Here is a 19514-nt window from a genome sequence, read left to right on the forward strand (position 1 = left end):
TGGTCATGGAACCTCCCCCAGCCATGCACTCACAGCATCCGGCGAAGGTGGCATCCTCATCAGAGCCATCTCGGCACTGGATGATCCCGTCACACACCATGGAGTGGAACAGACACTGCTGACGGTTCTTACACACAAAGTCCATGAAGCGTGTGCAGAAGGGCTCTGAAAGAGAACAGCGAGGAAGGGCTGTGAGCGGCTAGGGCTGGCACAGGTGCTCTGTAGCCCTGAACAAACACTCAAGGACAGACTACTGTACACAGTGACTGGTGGTGACAGCCACCTGGGGTGGAGTACCTCTTTATGCAAGGCCCTGAGCCACTTGGGGGGTGGAGCACCTCTTTATGCAAGGCCCTGAGTGAAAGCACTTGTCATAAAGTGCACCGTTAAACCTCGAGACAACAGTATAAGAGATTTTATTGTCTCTGCATACATATGGAACAAGGAAATAGGGGTGGCAGCATCAAGTACTCTGTCTGCCAAGGGCACAGGCTAATGAGAGAGAAGCCCAAATTGCACCCCAGAGCTGCCTGGCACAAAGCCCACACCTTAACCATGATTAACAGGACACCGACTCTCTGATAAGGAGATGAGTAATCATTTTCTACCAGCAGTCAGCATTACAGGCTGAAGCACACACACACCTGTCTCCAACCCCTCTGTGGAAACCCTGAGACCAATGTAACTAACTCTCTCAAGAGGCAGGTCCTTTAGAAAAGCCAAAAGCCACTGGTGTTAGGTCAAAGCAAAGGTCACTAGGATGAGAGAAATCACAATAGGTTAGGTGTCCCTGTGAGAGCAGACATTGAAAATGCATGCGGAGTAGAGATCTCGGGAACCATAGCACGAACAAATCTGGATATGAGGAACAACTGCCTTGGGGACCCCAATGGAGGAGTTAGAGAAAGGACTGAAGGAGCTGAAGGGGTTTGCAACTCCATAGGAAGAGCAACACTATCGACCAACCAGAATCCCCAGAGCTCCCAGGGACTAAACCACCAACCAAAGAGTACATATGGAGGGACCCATGGCTCCAGCTGCATATGTAGCAGATGGCCTTGTTGGGCATCAATGGGAGGAGAGGTCCTTGGTCCTGTGACGGCCCCAGTGTAGGGAAACACCAGAGTGGGGAGGTGGGAGGGAATGGGTGGGTGAGTGGGGAAGCATTCTCATAGAAGCAGAGGGAGGGGGGATAGGATAGGGGGTTTCCAGAGGAGAAACCAGGGAAAGGGGATAGCATTTGAAATGTAAATAAAGAAAATATCCAGTAAAAGAAAAGAAAAATTAAAGCTTTCATACTCTTGGGCACCAATTCCTTATCATATACACTCTCTCCAATTGTGTGTTTGTGTGTGTGTGTGTGTGTGTGTGTGTGCAAAGATGTCTAACCTAAGATGTTGTTCCCATGCCATTAGAGAGAGACGTTGACCTGTGTTTTATAGAAGCCTAGAACACAGTGTCATCTGTCTACTCAGTTTCACCACCATAGCACGAGAACAGCCTCATGCAACACACACTGTGTTCTTCATTCCGAAGAATTGGGATGAATTTGGCCACAGGCCAGTCAGCCATGCCTATACTAACACACCTTTGAGTGATGGGCCAGATCCTGCCTAGAGGCCAGACCACAACTACTGAACTAACACATTTGTTTTCAACCTGTACCACACATTTGTTCCCAAACTGTACCGCACATTAGATTCATGTGGAGCACCGTGAAAAGATAAACAAAACCCAGAAGGATCTCAACATCCAAGCCACACTTTAAGTACCTCAGAAAGTCTGGGGTAGCTCCCAGACACCATGGCTTTTAAAAGTTCCCAGCTGTTTCCAGCATTCTCCAGAGATGTGTACCTCTAGGATTGAAATGGGGTAGAAAAAGGTTCGCCTTGCCTAAAATACTCCTCAAGTGATATTCAGTGATAAACTTTAATGAAACCAGGCAAGTGGAAGAGGAAAGTGCCCAGGCAAAAAGAACCGTGCGGCTGACGGTTCACGTGGCAGCCAAATGGCAGCGTTTACCTAAGTGTGCTCTAGCGTCCCAGTCACCCTGCTCAGCTTAATGCTCCCTTTCTCCTGGGCCTCGTCTCCCTGCCTGACCCACTCCCTAGGTCGAGAACTCTGGGGCCAGGGACCAGAGAAGAGATTGGTGCAACCACCAGGGCAAGGACTGGACTCACCACAGTGCTGCTCGTCGGAGCCGTCGGGGCAGTCCCGCAGCCCGTCACAATGCTTGCTGGATGGGATGCACGTGCCGTTTGGGCAGTGGAATCCATTGCACTTTTTCTCTGAAATTTAAGTCAATCACAGAAGAACAACAGTGAAGAAGCAGGCAGGAGCTCACACTGGCTGACGGCCAGGCCACACCACCTCCGGGGTGGTCTGTTATTGGCTAGGGAAGTTACAAACCGATTGTGTGTGTGTGTGTGTGTGTGTGTGTGTGTGTGTGTACAGCATATGTATGATATATATAGCATTATGTGTGTATGTGTATATATATATATGATCCTGCAATTCCAAAAGCAGATGAACATGCTATTTACATAACTCAAAAATAACGCAATGACGAAACTGCAGCGGGAACTTAGTGGCAGCACCAATGTTACACTGCAACACGTTGCAGCAGGAACAAGTCACTTGTTCCAGGCGAATGCTCAACAAAAGGGCACCTGAGTCTGAAGGAGACTTCGCTGAAAAAAACCAACCAGGATATACAACTATGCAATAATAACAAGGTACAGAAGACCATTGGTGGCACTGTGTGTATGAGAGAGGTATAAGGAATACATGTGCCTTCGAATTTATAATCACACTTCACATAACAGTGGGCTGTGTGCTAAGAGGTGGTCAGTTTTGCTGCTGTGTGAACATCCCAAGACGTCAGGGAGGCAGACCTGGATGGCACCTGCAGGCCAGTCACTTCACATGCTCTGGAGAGATGAGGTAAACAGATGAGGTGTGGCACCCGGTGAAGTGGCAGGCCCGACTAGCTGTCCCTCAGGAACGATAAGAAGGATAGAGATAACACGGGAAACACACGCTCAGCAGCGCACATAAGCGTCATCGCTGTTGCACTGCACATAACACGCAACTGTGTGTGTCACATGTGTATGTGGCTGGCAACACTGAAGGCTTATTTACCCGAACACCGCCACACACCCACAATGACACATGCCACACTGATGTTAGGTGGCTTGGAGTTGCTACCAGACAGAAACGTCACATCTCCCTGTCATCCATAGGACTACTGTAAACAGAGCCCATCGCTGCCTGAGACACTCTTATTATGGCTCATATATGCCCAGAAATAGTCTCGAGCATTTAAAAAACACCAATGTGTAAAGCCATTTAAAGTATGGTTTTCTACAAGAATGGGGCAGAAGAAGTACGCAGACTGGGGTGAGCGTATGGGGGTGAGTGGGGGCAAATTTTACTCTAGACTCTTTTACGCTTTCAACTCCCAGACTGAACTATTAAAATAACCGACAAAAAGAAAGGACGTGAGTTTTTTAATATAAGACTCCACTGTTGGCTTCTTTATTTGGCACAAGAATTAAGGATCATTCTTGATTAATACCAAATAAATGTTGACAGTGCCGTGAATATTAGTGGATGGTTTATAAAAAATACCTAGAAAACAATTCATTATGTTTTTATAACAAAGAGAGAAGGTTCAGCAAATAGAGACAAAAAAGGACATGAATCTGAGTTATTAAATCCCGGATTTTGTATGCTCCACGAAACACTTAGCACCTTGATACTTACTCTTCGGGAATCCTAGAACAAAGCCCTTCTGGAGTGGGTTTGCTTAGAGAGCCTGGGGTTTCACAGCCATTTCTGGTGAAACTGAAACCAGAACTAAAGCATCCCGATGCCCCATCTCTCTGCCCTAAGCCTACTGCTAGAGTGAAGGCCGTTACCAGGGCAGGCACAGCCTTTGAGAGCTCAGTACCTTGCAGTTGGTTCCCTCTACAGAGACTAGATTCTAAGACAAGGAAATGTGTTGCAATTGGTATTCCTAGAAAATTAGTCGAAGAGCATCATTCAGATAGAGAAAAGGCCCATGAGTCTATGACTTGGGGAAAACGCTTAATGCTGCTATGCAAAAACCACTTTGGAAAGAGATAGAACAGAAGCTAGCACAGTTATAAAGTCCTGAAAACAAGTGGGATGGTGAAGCCATCAGGGGAGGTGACGAGGATCGTGCAGCTCAGGATGGGCAGAGAGCACGTAAGATAATCTAGCAGCGAAGGGAACCATGGGAAGGCATGGGAACCTCTGCCATCATCAGTTCATACTGTGCAAAGTGTCCCCCAAAATAGGGCAAAGGGAAAACGGGCCTTCTAAGGACGTGGAGCACTTGCTGCCTTAACAGTGAGAACAAAACCGCTTTCAAATAAATGCCCAGCAAGGATCAACTGGATAAACCAGATCATAATTACTGTGCATCCTTCATAAAAATGCTCACTAAACGAAATGCAGGTATATGGAAAAAGCTAATTTTAAACTTTGAATCTGAACAGAGAAGAGTGTGTAAGGGCTTACATAATGATATTTGACCCCAGCGACTCCACTTCCATGAAAATTCAGAATGTCCGGCAAAGGAATGTTAACTATGTAGCAGAGAAAGCACTAAAGATCTCTCTCTCTCTCTCTCTCTCTCTCTCTCTCTCTCTCTCTCTCTCTCTCTCTCTCTCTCTCTCTCTCTGTGTGTGTGTGAGTGTGCGTGTTGGTGTGTGTGTGTGTGTGTGTGTGTGTGTGGAGTGTGTGTGTGTTTGTGAGACTGCTAACACAGGAGTACAAAGTTTCACCTCCTGGCTCATTGGCTGCCCCTCCCCTCAATGGCAGACCCTGGGGAAGGGCCAGGGAATCTGCATTTACCACAGCTGACGGGATCTTCATCAGAGCCGTCCTGGCAATCCGCGTCACCGTCACACGCCCATCGCTGGGGGATGCAGTGGCCATTGTGGCATTGGAAGTTGGAGGCCTCACAGGTGTGGTAGATGGCTGCCAACGAGAAGAGGACAAAGTCATTCTTCCTTTTCCACTCTCCCCCATTAACTACCAGAAGGAAGGTCTACGCTAGATGTCGAGGTGGGGACTTTGGGAGCAGCTGAGGTACAAGTAGTTTTCCCTTAGTAATATCTTTACTGCTAAAGAGACAGGGGAGGGCAGGAAAGAGGGACCAGGGAGCCATGAAGAGTAGGGAGCACTCAGAGATTGGGGAGCACTAGCTCTCTCCAGCTCCATGCACCAGCCAGTGATAGAGCATCGTGTCTACCACAATCGCTTAGAAAGGAAAGAGAAGGCAGCTCTAGGGAAGTTACTGCTGTGCAGATGGCTCCTTGCACAAGAGCCGAGGTCACCAAGAATTAGTTCAGAAATGTCTTAACAGGCATCGGCAGGCTACAGTGTGGCGTAAGTCAGTGTACAGGCCTAGGCACCTACAGAAAAGACTCCTCACAACCATGGAGCATTTTACACAGGAGGAGCTGGCTGGGAGAGACTAGGAAGCAGACACTGCTGTAACACAGCAGGCCATGTGCGTCTACAGGAGCCCTTCCTCTTCAGTGCGCTGCTACTGAACGCTCTCAGAGAAGCCTCCTCCCTAGAGATGCCATGAGATAAGAGATGCTGTGTGTTCTGACGGAAGGTTCTAGACCTTCCTCAGCAACTGTCTGGAGGCCTAGTGTCTCGAGAGTTCTTCTAAGTTATGAAGCGGCATGATTTTAATAAAGTAATTCTAAATAACACCACTCTGTTTGAAATGCAGAAACTTCCAGACCCACAGAACACAATGGATTCATCCAGAATCTAAAAGAAAGCAAGCCGGGAACCAGGAACGATTTAAAACTTCTATAAAGGCAAGCGCAACACCTGACACACTCAGGGTCCAGTACAATCACCCAAAACAGTGGCTCTCAACCATCGTAACACTGACCCTTTATACAGCTCTTGTTGTGGTGAAGCTCCAACCATAAAATTCTTTCATTGCTATTTCATAACTGTAACCTTATTACAGTTATGAATTATATTATAGATATGAAATACGCAGGGTATCTGACATGGAACCCCTGTGAAAAGGATCATTTGGACACCTAAGAGGTCACCGCCCACAGGTTGAGAACTGCTGACTTAAAAAGAAGCCAGTGAGACAGAGAGATGCATCTTTCCATTTTTTTTTTTTTTTGGTTTTGTTTTACCCATTTACTTATTTGTTTGTTTGTTTGTTTGTTTGTTTAGCTTGAGTTAGGATCTCTCTGCGTGTCCCTGGCTTCCCCGGGAAACTCACTATAGACCAGGCTGGCTTTCAACTTACAGGGGTCAACTTTTCTCTGCCTCCCAAATGCTGGAATTGAAGGCCGTACCACCACACACAGCCCTAGAAGCGCTGATGTAAACTAACGGCTTCATTTGCGCACAAAGGTCATTAAACGCATCTCCGAATCTCAAAGATACTTTGCATGAACCCAGACCACAGTGTGATGGTCCTCCATGAAGAAGCAGGAAACCGTTTTATATCTGTTCACTGCTGCAGGAAAACCAGACAGACCTGTGTTGTTTACAAGTAACAGAAAGAAGTACACAGTGGTCCCTGATTTACAGGGAGTACACTTTAAGACAGTACATGGATATTTAGAACTTTAGATAATACTGAACACTAACGTACAGTCCTATGATGTTTTAATCACAGAAATAGAAAATATAAATTAGCTAATAAAAATTAAATTAAAAATAAGTTTAAAAATAAAATAACAAAAATTTTTTAAAAAACCAAAATAGTTAATAATAAAAATAGGACAATTAAATCTCATTTACAATGTAAAGATTATTTATTTCTGGAATTTTCTATTTAACATTTTTTGGATAGGTGTAGGCTATTGGTCGTAAGTCAAACAGAACAAGGCAAAAACGTTGGCAAGGAAATATTATAACCTAGACAAGTTCCTTGGGGCTCCTGTTGTGTGAATAGGCATCCTCCCAAAAGGAGAAGAAAAACCAACCACAGAGGGTTGCTGGGAGCAAGCTACAGAGCTTTATCCAGTGCAGGTGTCGGGGGATACACTACTGAAGGGTCAGAAAAATGGCTCACGTCTGCCAGAATTCCTACTGAATTGAAGGCCACTCTGTCGCAATGCTCAGAAACACCCAGAACCTGGTTTTTCAAACCATTCTGAAACACGCACACTCTGTTATCTGTCGTTTCATCTCTTCAAAGAGCGAAGAAGAACGTTCGTAAGTCCACGGGGATCTGTCAGTGTTTACAAGCCAGGGCACTCAGAATCCACTAAACATCTTTTAAAATCTACTCATGCTGAAAAGAGGAATCTATGAACAGTGGGTGTGACCTGAGTTTCTGTCTAGTAACAGCATTGCCTACACTCTGACTTATCGATGCCGAGGGCCCGCCGTTCGTCCTCTAGCCAACTTCAGCCTGGCTCCTTCTCACAGAGCATAAACTCATTTAAGGCTGTTACCTGGAGGATCTACTTGTTACCCAGCCTGTGCACTTTCCTTTTAATTGATAACAATTTCGAAGTGCCCGAAGGGTTTCCAAATGATAGTCTAGGAGCTGTGTCTGAGATCTCCAGATTTGAGCCCAGATGCAGGGATCAGAAGGATTAATCAGATTTTACTCAACTGGCCAGGCATGCCTGGAACATAGAGCCTTTTCCTTTTCTGGATTAAAAAATAAATCTGAGTAATGGACTAGTCCTCTGATTTTATGTGTCTGAGAAGTAACATGTGCTCAAAAATAATACTTCAGTCACCCACATAGAGAGAATGACTGAGCCAGGCTGTAGCATTTGGAGACTGGGGAGGATGGGATTCACTGTAACTGTGGGGTCAATTGGGTGAGTATCAGTTTAACACAGGGACCCTACCACTTCCTCTCTGGCTTTGATTTTCCCCAACCTCTCAACATCATTTGGAACACCTGATTAAAACCATTACCATATAAGTGGGCCTAAACAGATGGAGACTAAAATCTAAGGAGGTAGACCTCTGTCTCACTTCTTACACAGCACTGGATTACAGTGGAATGCACAGGGGGAACTAAATTTGAATAATTAATGATATAGATAAAAAAGCATAAAGAGAACTAGGAAGAATTACGGGCTATCACTGAAAAATAACTAGGTGTTTTAGGCACAATATTTATTTATTTAAAAAGGTTTTTATTTAAAAAATAGATGTTTTACAAAAAAAAAATATCTACAGCCATAGAAACAAGAATTCGACTTAGCTGAAAAGAGAACTTAAGAACTGGAACGCGGCTCTATAGAAGTAACTCAGAGTCCAGCTAAGAATCCAAAGGAATAAATAAAACAACAGGAAGAGGGAGCAACAGGAGGATGCTGCCCAGTGAAGAAGGGCTGAGAGTAACTGCTGAGGACCAGGGACCTTCATCAACTACTTAACTGTAAGATTCAAGGACAGACGAAAAGCATAAATTCTCAGATCTTGAAAAGAAAGCATGTCTCAAAAGAAAATAGGTGAAATTTCATAACAATTAAAAACTATAGAAACAAGGATGTCATTACCACAGACTCTCTAAGAGAAGCAAAACAAGCACGAGGGTCTATAAGAACTAGGATAATCCCATCAATAAGATTACAGGAATGTGCTATAAATGAAGACGTCCAGACTCCTTTGAATCTGAAACTAAGGGGGCTGGCGACATGTTTATACTCACAAAGCCCCGAGACAGTTTAGCAATCTGTCTTCTGTTGTAAGAACCACTGAAGGTGCATACATGGACACAAGACAATAGCTGGTAAAGTGACATACTGACACATGAGTTTGGTCACTAAAAGGAGTAAGTTGGGAGCAGGCAAGAGAGTTCAGCAGATGGAGGCACTTGCTGCCAGTCCTCACAACCTGAGTTCAATCCTGGGGTCTACATGGTAGATGGAGAGAACTGACTCCTTGAAGGTTGTCCTGTGGCCTCCACACATCTTCACAGATATGTGCACTCATGCGCACACACGCTAGATAGATGATAGATAGACAGATAGATAGATAGATAGATAGATAGATAGATAGATAGATAGATAGATAGATGACAGATAGGCAGGCAGGCATATAGAGAGATATGTAGATATATAGATAAATAGATAGACAGACAGGCAGGCAGATAGACAGACAGATATATAGTTAGATAGACAGACAGATAAACAGACAGACAGGCAGGCAGATAGACAGATAGACAGACAGGCAGGCAGATAGATATGTAGATATATGGACAAATAGATAGACAGGCAGGCAGATAGACAGACATATATAGATAGACAGACTAGACAGACAGATAGACAGAAGGCAGGCAGGAAGGCAGGCAGGTAGACAAATAGTATGTAGATAGATAGATAGATAGATAGATAGATAGATGATATATAGATGACAGATGATTGATAGATGATAGATAATAAATAGATTGTAGATAGACAGACAAATAGATGATAGGTAGGCAGGCAGATAGAATCAATTAATAACTGATTAATTTTAGATACTTATTTATTATTTATTTATTCATTTATTTGGAGGTGATGGGAATCAAATCTAGGGTCTCAATCATGCTGGGCAAATGCTCTATCACTGATCTACACTCCCAGCCCTGATGTTTATGGTTTTAAAAGATAAAACTAGAATATTGCCTGCCCAGCACTTTAAAATAATCAATAGTTTACTAGGCATTTTAATTTTGGAATTGTGGGCAAGGATTTAAAGTTCTTATCCATCTATGAGAGAGGAAGATGTTATGAGTACAAAGAAATTCTTTCTAAAGTGAACATCAAAACGATTAGGGTGTTTTTAAAGGAATAAAGACCCCAAATGGACTCTAAGTAGCAGCATGGTGGGTTACAATGAGGAACACTCTCAACTCAGAGAAGACAGTGAGCTGAGGCCACCAGAAGGACAGCCCAGCCTGACCCATCCTCTTTGTCTTAATTCAATAAGTCAGAAAAGGAAGTGTCGCACCTATGGCAGAATGAGCTCATGTCCACCCTCCAACTATTCTAAGACGGCAAGAAGGAGAATTCTTGAAGGAACATGGCACAAGGCTGCGGCTAATAGCAGAACAGAGTTCCACTGCTGTCTACGGGAAAGCACAGGCGAAGCCTGCAGCTTATGACACGCCCACCCATAGTACTGAAGCGTTAGTTAATTCATTCCAGAAGTCTGACAGGAGCTGCTGCAAGCTGGGCTGGTCTAACACGGCAGTACTAACGAGGTGCTCAACCACGCTGCGATTTGCATACTGAATGCCTGGGTGCACCCTTTTAACAGGGTAACTAATTATCTATCCAAACTCAAGCCTGCAGACAGCCTCTACATGCTTCTGGGTTCATGGCGGCTCCCGTGACAGACAGTCTAGCTTTCCTTCCTCAATAGGCTACACACACTGTAGAGAAGAATTGTCCTGCACCCTTCTAAAGGAGATCACACCCCAAAACATGTGTCCTTCTCCGAGCTGAGATTGGGGGACATTACTGGGCATCCTGATAGTATACGGGGCTATTGTTTTGGCGTGCTTAGGACCAAATTGAATTTCAGCTTCAAGAGAAATCCAGGAACTATAGAAAATTTTTATTCTAATTTTAGTTCTTGGAAAGTTATAGCCATATAAAAACATAGGGTCAGCAGGAAGGATAGTAAAACAGACTTGTGCTCATTTCTCACAAAATTCCCGACTCCTTGAACTACCCAGAGTTCACCATTCCTGTAAACACTGCCAGTGAGTCATTCACGAAGATAACGTAGACATGCATGAAACCAAGAGAGGAACCAGAACACAGTCCCTATCTCATAGCATCTAACACTCCTTTCCCACCCATGATGTTCCCAAGGATAAAATCTTACCTCAAACAAGCCCAGTTTGCACTTTAACCCTTTTAGGGAACCCTTAATAGTTTAGTGCTACTCAAACCATGGATTTGACAGCCCACGTCCATGTGTAGCCAGTTTTAGAGGGTCAGATACCCTTCTCTGACCCTCTCTGAGGCACCACATACATATGGCACAAATACACACATGCAGACGAAACGCCAATACACACAAAATAAAAATAAATATTAAAAAAGACATGGTTCCTAGACCCACAGTCAGTCTTTGTGAAAGATCCCTTGCTAACTGGTCCCGGAGAATTAAGAAGATAGATTCCCCCAGAACACTGTGGAGCTCTGCTCATAGCTCCTACCCCGTAAGCTCCGAGGACGGCCAGGCTGGCTGTTTCTAACACGAATTCTCAGCATCTAGTTTTTATGCTCACTAGCACACCGCTACGTGAGCAGTGTTCACGAGGCCTAGGAAGTACTGACCGGTGCAGTTGGCTTCATCAGACCAGTCCCGACAGTCGTTGTCTCCGTCGCACACCCAGGAGGACCGGATGCACATCCCAGAGCTACAGTTGAACTCGTCGCTGCGACACTGGTGCATCTCTGTGGGGAGAAAGCACAGCGGGGACTGGAGGTGAGGAGCAAGGCATACTCTGAATTCTGCCCCTCACACCTCAGAAGTCAGAAGTGGACACGCGCCACCGATTGCTCAGACAGGGTAGACACAGAGACCTTCGCCAGGAGCGCGTCCATCCTGGACCATCCACAGACATGGTGGAAAGAAAGGCCTCAAACCAAGGATGGAAGGTCACCTACAACAGTTCCCACCATGCACGTCGCAAATGGGTTCTAGATAGGCTAAGATATCGATCCATGGAGACTCCGAGAGAAAAAGAAAAATGACCTCTCCCATTTATCATGACATTCTCTGTGTACTCCACAAACATTCCTGCACCTGAGATGGCAAGGAGACTGGGTTACAATCATGGGAGGCCAGAGAGCAGAAGTTTCGAGAAGTCGAGACCCTAGAGACGAAGCCCATTGCTGAGGGAGAGCTGTGGGCTGCTCACTGGAAGATGCTCTCCTCAGGGAAAGTGGCTGTAGTGCTGAGACTGCTGAGGGAGGAGCTAGAGATCAGGACTTCCCTCTGAGATGCCCACGGCTTTGCTTTCCAGAAGGAACAGTTCCTAGGGCCAATGATGTGGTGCAGCTTGGCCAAAGGAAGCAAGGATTCCCCGTGATACCTTTTTTAGGTCCTGAGGAATCGAAAAATCCCACTGAGGTCTGAACATGCCCTGACCCCAAACCCCCACAAGGAATGCATCACGGATGCAGCAGAACAAGAGACGGGACCTTTAGAAGGTGGCTAAGAGTGGGAGCCATGACCTCACTGAGGGAGAAGGCGGGCTCTCCTCACCTCTGCCTCCTGGGGACACAGAGAAGGTACCATATGATAGGCTAGCCCCTCGGGAGATAGTGAATCTGCTGGTACCTTAATCTTCAAGATGAGGAGGAATTAAGCTCTACTGTTTGTAAATCATATGGTCTAAGTTTTATTTTATTTTATTTTATTTTATTTAACAGAAGCCTGAAAGGACCGAGACGCAGAATGTCTAAGTGGAATTGTCTTGAGTCTCAAAACTACAGGAGGAGTGGAGTAGGTGGCTGGCTCTGTGCAGCAGATGAAGGCCATGTGAACCCGACACCCTTCATTACAGCCTCAGAACCCGTGTGTGGTTTGAATATGCTTGGCCCAGAGAATAGCACTATTAGGAGCTGAGGCCTGGTTAGAGGAAGAGTGTCACTGTGAGGGGGGGGCTCGCTGCCTGGAGGCCTCTGGATCGAGGTGCAGCACTTTCGGCTCCTCCAGCCCCATGTTTGCCCGCGCACTGCCTTGCTCCCACCTAGATGAAAGTGAACCTCTGAACCTATGCACTAGCCCCAACTAAACGTCGTCCTTTATAAGAGCTGCCTCGGTCGCTGCAATGGAAACCCTAAGAGACTATGTAAAAGTGGAGGGAGAGAACTCATGAAGTTGTCCTCTGACCTCCACATGTGTGCTGCGCGTGTACACACACACACACACACACACACACACACACACACACACACACACGATATATAACTATTAGAATAATTTGAAAGATGAACGCAAACAAGAATAGCCAAGCATGGGACCCAGGACAGCTGTCAAAAGTTGCTTTCCTCAAAGACCTGTTGACCGCCGAGGGGGTGAGTGAGGCATTCATGAAGAGTCCAAGGCTTAAGAAGCAGAGCAGCATCAGAGAATTGCACTTAGTAGGATCTTGTGATGGTTTCAGGACCGACGAGCGAGAATGAGCCATGAGGCGTGAATGGGGAGGGAGAACGGGGGTGGGGAGCTCAACTGGTGCCCGGGCAGGGAGCTAGGCAAGCACAGGGACTTGGAACCATGTGACGTCACATTTCTACCGTGCCCACACACTTCACCCTCTGAATTCTGGGGCAGAAAGACTGATGGAAGGAGTTGTAGAACCCAAGGTCATTTTGACAGCATTTGATGTAAGAATATTATGGAACAAAAAAGTAAAACGTAAAACGCCATCCCCTCTCTAGCCAGGCCCAGGTACACCCTACGCAAAAGTGGCCCTAAGTGTGTTCAATAATTGGCTTGTGATAAAATGATTTGTGAGCAGCCCCAGTTCCACTAGGTCTAGCCCCTGTGAGTCAAACCACCTGTTCACGGCAAACAAAGCCATCCCTGTCCATGTGCACACTCACAGCTTGCCTGGCCCTGACCTTGTGGACAGAAGGGAGGGTTGGCAGGGCCTCGGCAACTCATCGCCATGTCTGGGTTGGCGTCTGCCCTGGCGTCTGCCCTCCCTTCTTACTTTCCTCCTAGACTGATAGGTCCTCAGGGCTTGTGCACTAAAATCTCCTTCTACAATAAGTAACAGCTTCAGACCAGAGCCTGCTCAAAACATCAGTAGGACAGTGGGATGCCCCAGCTCCCCACTCTGTCAGAAGGTGATCCTGTCGTGTTGGGTAATCCCACTGAGGAGATCATTAAGGAGGATCCCAGTCATAGACAGGAGCCGCCACTAGTCCCGGTGGTGTTGGCAACACATTAGAATTCCAAGTACAAAACCCTCCACTTGGAGAGCTGGTGCTACATCAGTGCTGTCCGCCAGCTCCCAACAGAGGTTATGACTTCAGACTGGTTTAGAGGGAACAACACATCTGTGAAGCTGGTCACAGACATGCATCTACAGTCCCAGCACGCAGGAAACTGAGCCAGGAAGATCTGGAGTGCCAAGCCACCCTAGGCTATATAGAGAACTTGTCTCCAAAAAAAATGGAAATTAAAGGTGGAGGGGGCTATGTACGGTTATTAAGAATTCAATGAGTTTGAGGGGAAACAGAAAGATGGTTCAGTGGGTGGTGCTTCCCATGCAAACCCAACAACCTGAGTTCGATCCCCACAACCCATGAAAAGGTGGGGGGTGAGAACTGGCTCCAGATTTGTTACACACACACACACAGATACACACAGACACACAGACACACAAATACACACAGACACACATACACACACATACACACACACACACACACATCCTGAATCAGACAAATGGCACACAGACTCACACATACATCATGGCCACACATAAAAACAATAAATAAAATGAAAAACAAAAGGACTAATTGAATTCACTCAGAAGACATACATCCCTGCTTTCATGTCTCATGTATAGACTGTCTAAAAGAGAAAACAGGACCCATTTTTCAGATTGGAAAACAAAGGCTGAACAAGAATAAATGATGGAGGTGGGGTCTAGATGCCATCTCCTGACCTTTAACTGAAGACCAGTTTTTCCAGAGTAATTGAGTGCACAGGAAAGACATACAAGTGGCTCTACTAAAACTGAGCAGAGGAGAGAAGTGACAGGCCCTTGATATGAGGGTAGAGGTGGGCATGGAGGTGGGAGTCCCAAATTGTCCTTCAGAAATTCCTGACTGCAGCCCACCCAATCTACTAGCACAGCCCCGCAAGCAGCATGAGGCCCAGCAGCATCCCCTTACCACAGTGACTCTCGTCACTGTTATCCCCACAGTCATCTTCAAGGTCACACTTATAGGAGAGTGGAATACAAGTCCCCGACTCCTGGCACCGGAACTGAGTGTCTGCATCACAGATGGTCGTGGCTACAATGGGAAAGAAGGGACACAGTGACACATTTGTTACATTCAGTTCATCCCCTTGTCCCCCTACAAACGTCCCCACCAGAATAGCAGTTAAAACTAGAGTTAGACTTTAATTATAACATGAACTACATCCTGACTTCACGCAGAAACAAATCACACCTGAACTGAAACTCCCATCCAACCTAGGTAAGGGCGTGTGTTTTCCAGGGCCAGATGTAGACAGAAATGGGGCTCAGGGCGTGAGACACCGCTGTCTGGCTGAGAGAGGAAGTGCAGAGCTGAAGTGGCCCCTAAAATCCTTCCAGATATCCAAGCACTCTTCCCACGCAAGCAACAGAAACTCAGATGTCCTAGAGGAATGGCCGGTCCCCTACCGGCAGCTGGCACACATTGTATGGGTGAAAGGAACACATACCCAGAATCCTACAGCAGAAATGAGTGTTGAACCGGCATTCACAAGGGCTGGGGTTTAAATCCTCACACTCACCCTCCCTAAGCTACCATCTCTTCTGTCATAAGCTGAAGGTAAAACAACTGCCGGATCAGCCAGGACTCACCCTCCCATCTACAGTCTATGGGGCCTTATCTTTTGCAACCCCCTTCCCTCTAATATGACACAGGTGACTGCCACCCAGTGCATTACTATGGGTACAGAAGAGTTCAGTGTTAGGTCCACACCCTACCAAGCAGACTGTAGAGGTAATGGACTCCTAACGGTGTCTCTCTTTTCCCTTGGCGTGCCTCAACATCGTAAGGATGGGTCTGAAAAATCAATTAGCTCGCTCTCCTAAACAGAAATGTCCTGGCTTATCCAGAAACCCCGAGGCCCAGGGGAAAGGCACTCAGGAGAAATGAGGGAAGGAAGACTGCTCTCCAAGCTGCCGGGGAGCTGACACAGAGCGAGGCAGCACCCTGGAACAGAGGGTGAGGTTCATAGTACAACAAAACGCCAAATGGCAACATTGTTGCTAGATGTCCCAGCCGCCCTTATTTGAGGTTCCATTTCTTTTCTGTAATTGAGCTCCTGGTAGGAGGCAGGGAATGAATACAAATGACAAGACAAATGACAAGCAGGGGATTCAGTGAAAACCTGAGCCTCTGGCACCCACCCAGGTGGAGGAGTCTGTTTAACAGGGAGGAAAATGACTGACAACATCCCTCCCAAGTCGCCTGCAAGCTGACAGGGTGCCTTAGCAGTCACCCCATGCCACCGCACCCTGCCGCACCTGCCCTGTTCTGCGGCCTGGCCTGCGGACAAAGCTTTGCTCACCATCTGGATAAGCAGACAGGCGTGTCACTCCTTGATAAGGAGAAGCCCGTGGGAGACAGATCTGGCCCCTCGGTTTGGTTCCCAGGGGAGAGGTTTCAAATCCCCATCACTCTTGATCACTTCACCCTGTCACATCCAACATGTGGATGCCTAAGCCAGTGAGTTCAGACATGGGAGAGAGAGGGGAACAAAGGTTGTCTAAGGGCAAGCGGGGGTGGGGAGTGCCATCAACCTCAGCTGACAGACACCAAACCAGGAGGACAGAGCCAGCCTGGTATTTCACCCACTGTAGGGGTTCACACTATGCAGAAATCCGTGAGACCAGTCACGGGGCTAGGGCTGTGGGAGGCCAGGGCTGAGGCCAGTAACCACCTGCACAAACACAGAGGTCATGATTTCTGTGCGCACACAGAGCTGTTAGGAGGCCTGAGCCCCGGGCACCGGAATACTAGCATACTTTTCTTCTGCTAAGCCTAATGTCTGAGCTATTTCCCACAGCCCTATATGGAAATAATTCCCTTCCATCATCTCCTTTATGTAATTAATAGCATTTATTAATGTTTTAAAAGAGCGTTGCCCATCCCATGACATCACACCTTCCTACAACAACACAGATAAATGGGAAAGGCCTATTAAAAAAATAAGGACAACCAGAGGCTTAAGGCTTCCCCAATCTGCCACTCAGACACCCCTTTGCACCATGACAACATGGCCCACAGAATCAGTTAGCCAGTTCTCATAAGGGCTTGTAGAGACAGAGGTGACAATCAGTGAGTGGGTCCACTGCATACGTGATAGTTATATAGCTGGGTGTTTTGTGGGATTCCTAACAATGGAAGCAGGAGCTGTCTCTGACTCTTTTTCCTGCTTTTGGGACCCTTTTCCCCCTACTGGGTTGCCTCAGCCAGCCTTTACATGAGGGTGTGTGTCTCAAGGGAAAATGGAAGTGTATAAAGACTCGTACAAAACTTCCAACAAGTCAGAGAGGGCAGGGAAGGGCATTGCAAGGCCCAGGTGAACCTAATGAGTCACATTAGACACAAACTGATAAGCTTGCTATACAGTTGCTACCCATGTTAAAGCACTGTGGGGGCCCAGCATGTGCTCCATAGAAGGCCTACACACAACTGCCAGGGTCCGCAGGCTTCCTCATCAACCGCTTTTATAGTTCTAATAGTGAGAGAGCCTCTGGGTAGCCAGGGGATAACCGATTTGAAAGACAGGCCTGCCTGCTCTCTGGTTTCTGGGCTTGTAGTCAGGTTCTCTCTCATCCAGTTCATCCTGCCCACTGTTTATCCTCCCAAAGGTCAGTCCTTACCACAGCACCTGGGTGGTTCCCGTCTGCTATTCCAATAACACCCACAAAACTTCTGGCCTGGGTTATGCATCGTATCCTACCTGCCCTATCATCTACAGGAGTGGGAGCACGTGGCTCCCTTGTCCATCTCGCTACCTCTGCTCAGTGCTCCCCACGCTCCTCAGACACCCTCATTTGTGCATCCGGGAGCTGACCGGAGTGACTTACCCAAATAATACAGCTACCCATCATGACACCCTGCACTCTTCTGTACTGTCCACTGGCTTCTCAGACACAGACTTCCCTCCCAGAAAAAAGTCCAAGACAGAGGGGCTAAATAAACATCAGTGAGCATATGTCTTTATAGAGAGATCTCGAAACCATTAAAACCAAAGCTGGGAAAGGAGAGCTAAGGTTAAGTAGCTGTCTGTCAAAATGGGCCTGTAAAATGGAGTGGCCCTTAGAAACTATTCAATGCCAAGGTCACTTGGACACGACATACCTACCAACATCCCTCACATTCTAGGCCCTGTGGCACCACCGACCAGTTATAAGAATCTCCCTTCAGACTGGCGTGCACCTACATCAGTTAACAGAAGCAGGTGACACCTGTTGCGTAGCTTTGAAATGTCCCAGGGTTAAATTTACAAAACAAATCATGTCATCCACCCGTGAGCTACGGGTGATGACACCCAGTATTACACCATGCAGATACAGTGCAGATACCAAGGTCATGACCTCATCATCCAGTCAGCTCACTTTCAAATGTTAAGTATACTTAAATTTACATAGGCAATAAATTGATACGTAGCATATATTTACGTGTGGGTTTTCTGCCCGAATCCCATTCATTTAGATAAATACCACAGTAGTGTCCAGCCAGAACCCCCAAACTATAGGCCAGGGCCGGAAGGAGCAGCAGGCCCCTGGGCGGTGGTGCATGTCTGATATCCTACGCCTGGAGACTCACGGCAATTCCTCTCGTCACTCATATCGCCACAGTCATTGTCGAAATCACACCACCAAATGCTGTTGATACAGTTGCCGTTGCTGCAGTGGTACTGGTTGCGAAGACAGGTGTTCTCTGAAGTGGGGGGAGGAGGGAGTTAGGGTTATTCTTACCACCTCACCACAAAACTTTCTCTTCTTTCTCAGTTTCCTTTCCTCCTCCCTCAACTGCGTTCTGCTGCAGATGGGGGGAGGGAAGGGACAAGTGAGCACACATGCACAGGAGACAGGCACACATGGGCACACGCACTCGCGCACACACACGCGCACACACACACACACACACACACACACACACACACACACACACACCTCCCGGGCCTCTTTCTTCCCTCTTTAAATTAAAACTGAAGATGAGGCAGGCTGCAAGTGTTCAGAGGTGACTACTATGAAGAAAAGGAAAAGCCTGACACTGACTGGGTCTACTGGGAAATAAATCTCTCTGTCAGCAAAAATAAAATATAAATTACACACAAATAAGCCTTCAAGAGGCTGTGTCTACAGAGTATGGGATGTACCCAGGCCATACATCTATAGCTATAATACACACCTCGTTGGCTCTGTGTACTCATGGCTTCCATACTCAACCTTCTGCTAACCAAACACCAGAAATATGTGTGGCACAGGGGTGGGGGGATATTGCATCTGTACTGCGCATGGACAAACTTTGTCCTCCCTGATATCACTCCCTGAACTGTACAGTGTGACCCCTACCTATGCAGTATTTACACTGCAGTGGTCTGGAGGTGGCTGGACGTATATAGCAGGTTGGACATATGCTCTTATACAAAGGAAATGCATACAGCAGGGTACATGCAAATCCTAAGCTCGTATACAAAGGACTTCAAGATCCATGGAATCTATTATCCACGGAAGCCATGGATTTGCAATTAGGAAGGGATGATTTTATATAGTT

The 19514-nt window shown here is 46.7% G+C and overlaps 1 protein-coding gene across 1 annotated transcript in view; it reads right to left on the bottom strand.

Annotated features, from left to right (window-relative positions):
- The window catches only part of Sorl1 (sortilin related receptor 1), a 159854-nt gene that overhangs the window by 39670 nt on the left and 100670 nt on the right, over positions 1 to 19514 (bottom strand). The window contains exons 23-28 of the mRNA XM_032911077.1: positions 18561 to 18674; positions 14901 to 15023; positions 11322 to 11441; positions 4882 to 5007; positions 2181 to 2288; positions 34 to 165 (exon numbers count right to left, since the gene is read on the bottom strand). Coding sequence (XP_032766968.1) covers positions 34 to 165; positions 2181 to 2288; positions 4882 to 5007; positions 11322 to 11441; positions 14901 to 15023; positions 18561 to 18674 — 723 coding nt within the window. The remainder of the gene's footprint in view (positions 1 to 33; positions 166 to 2180; positions 2289 to 4881; positions 5008 to 11321; positions 11442 to 14900; positions 15024 to 18560; positions 18675 to 19514) is intronic.

This window comes from Rattus rattus, chromosome 8, assembly GCF_011064425.1.
Source record: "Rattus rattus isolate New Zealand chromosome 8, Rrattus_CSIRO_v1, whole genome shotgun sequence".
NCBI classification, from domain to species: Eukaryota; Metazoa; Chordata; class Mammalia; order Rodentia; family Muridae; genus Rattus; species Rattus rattus.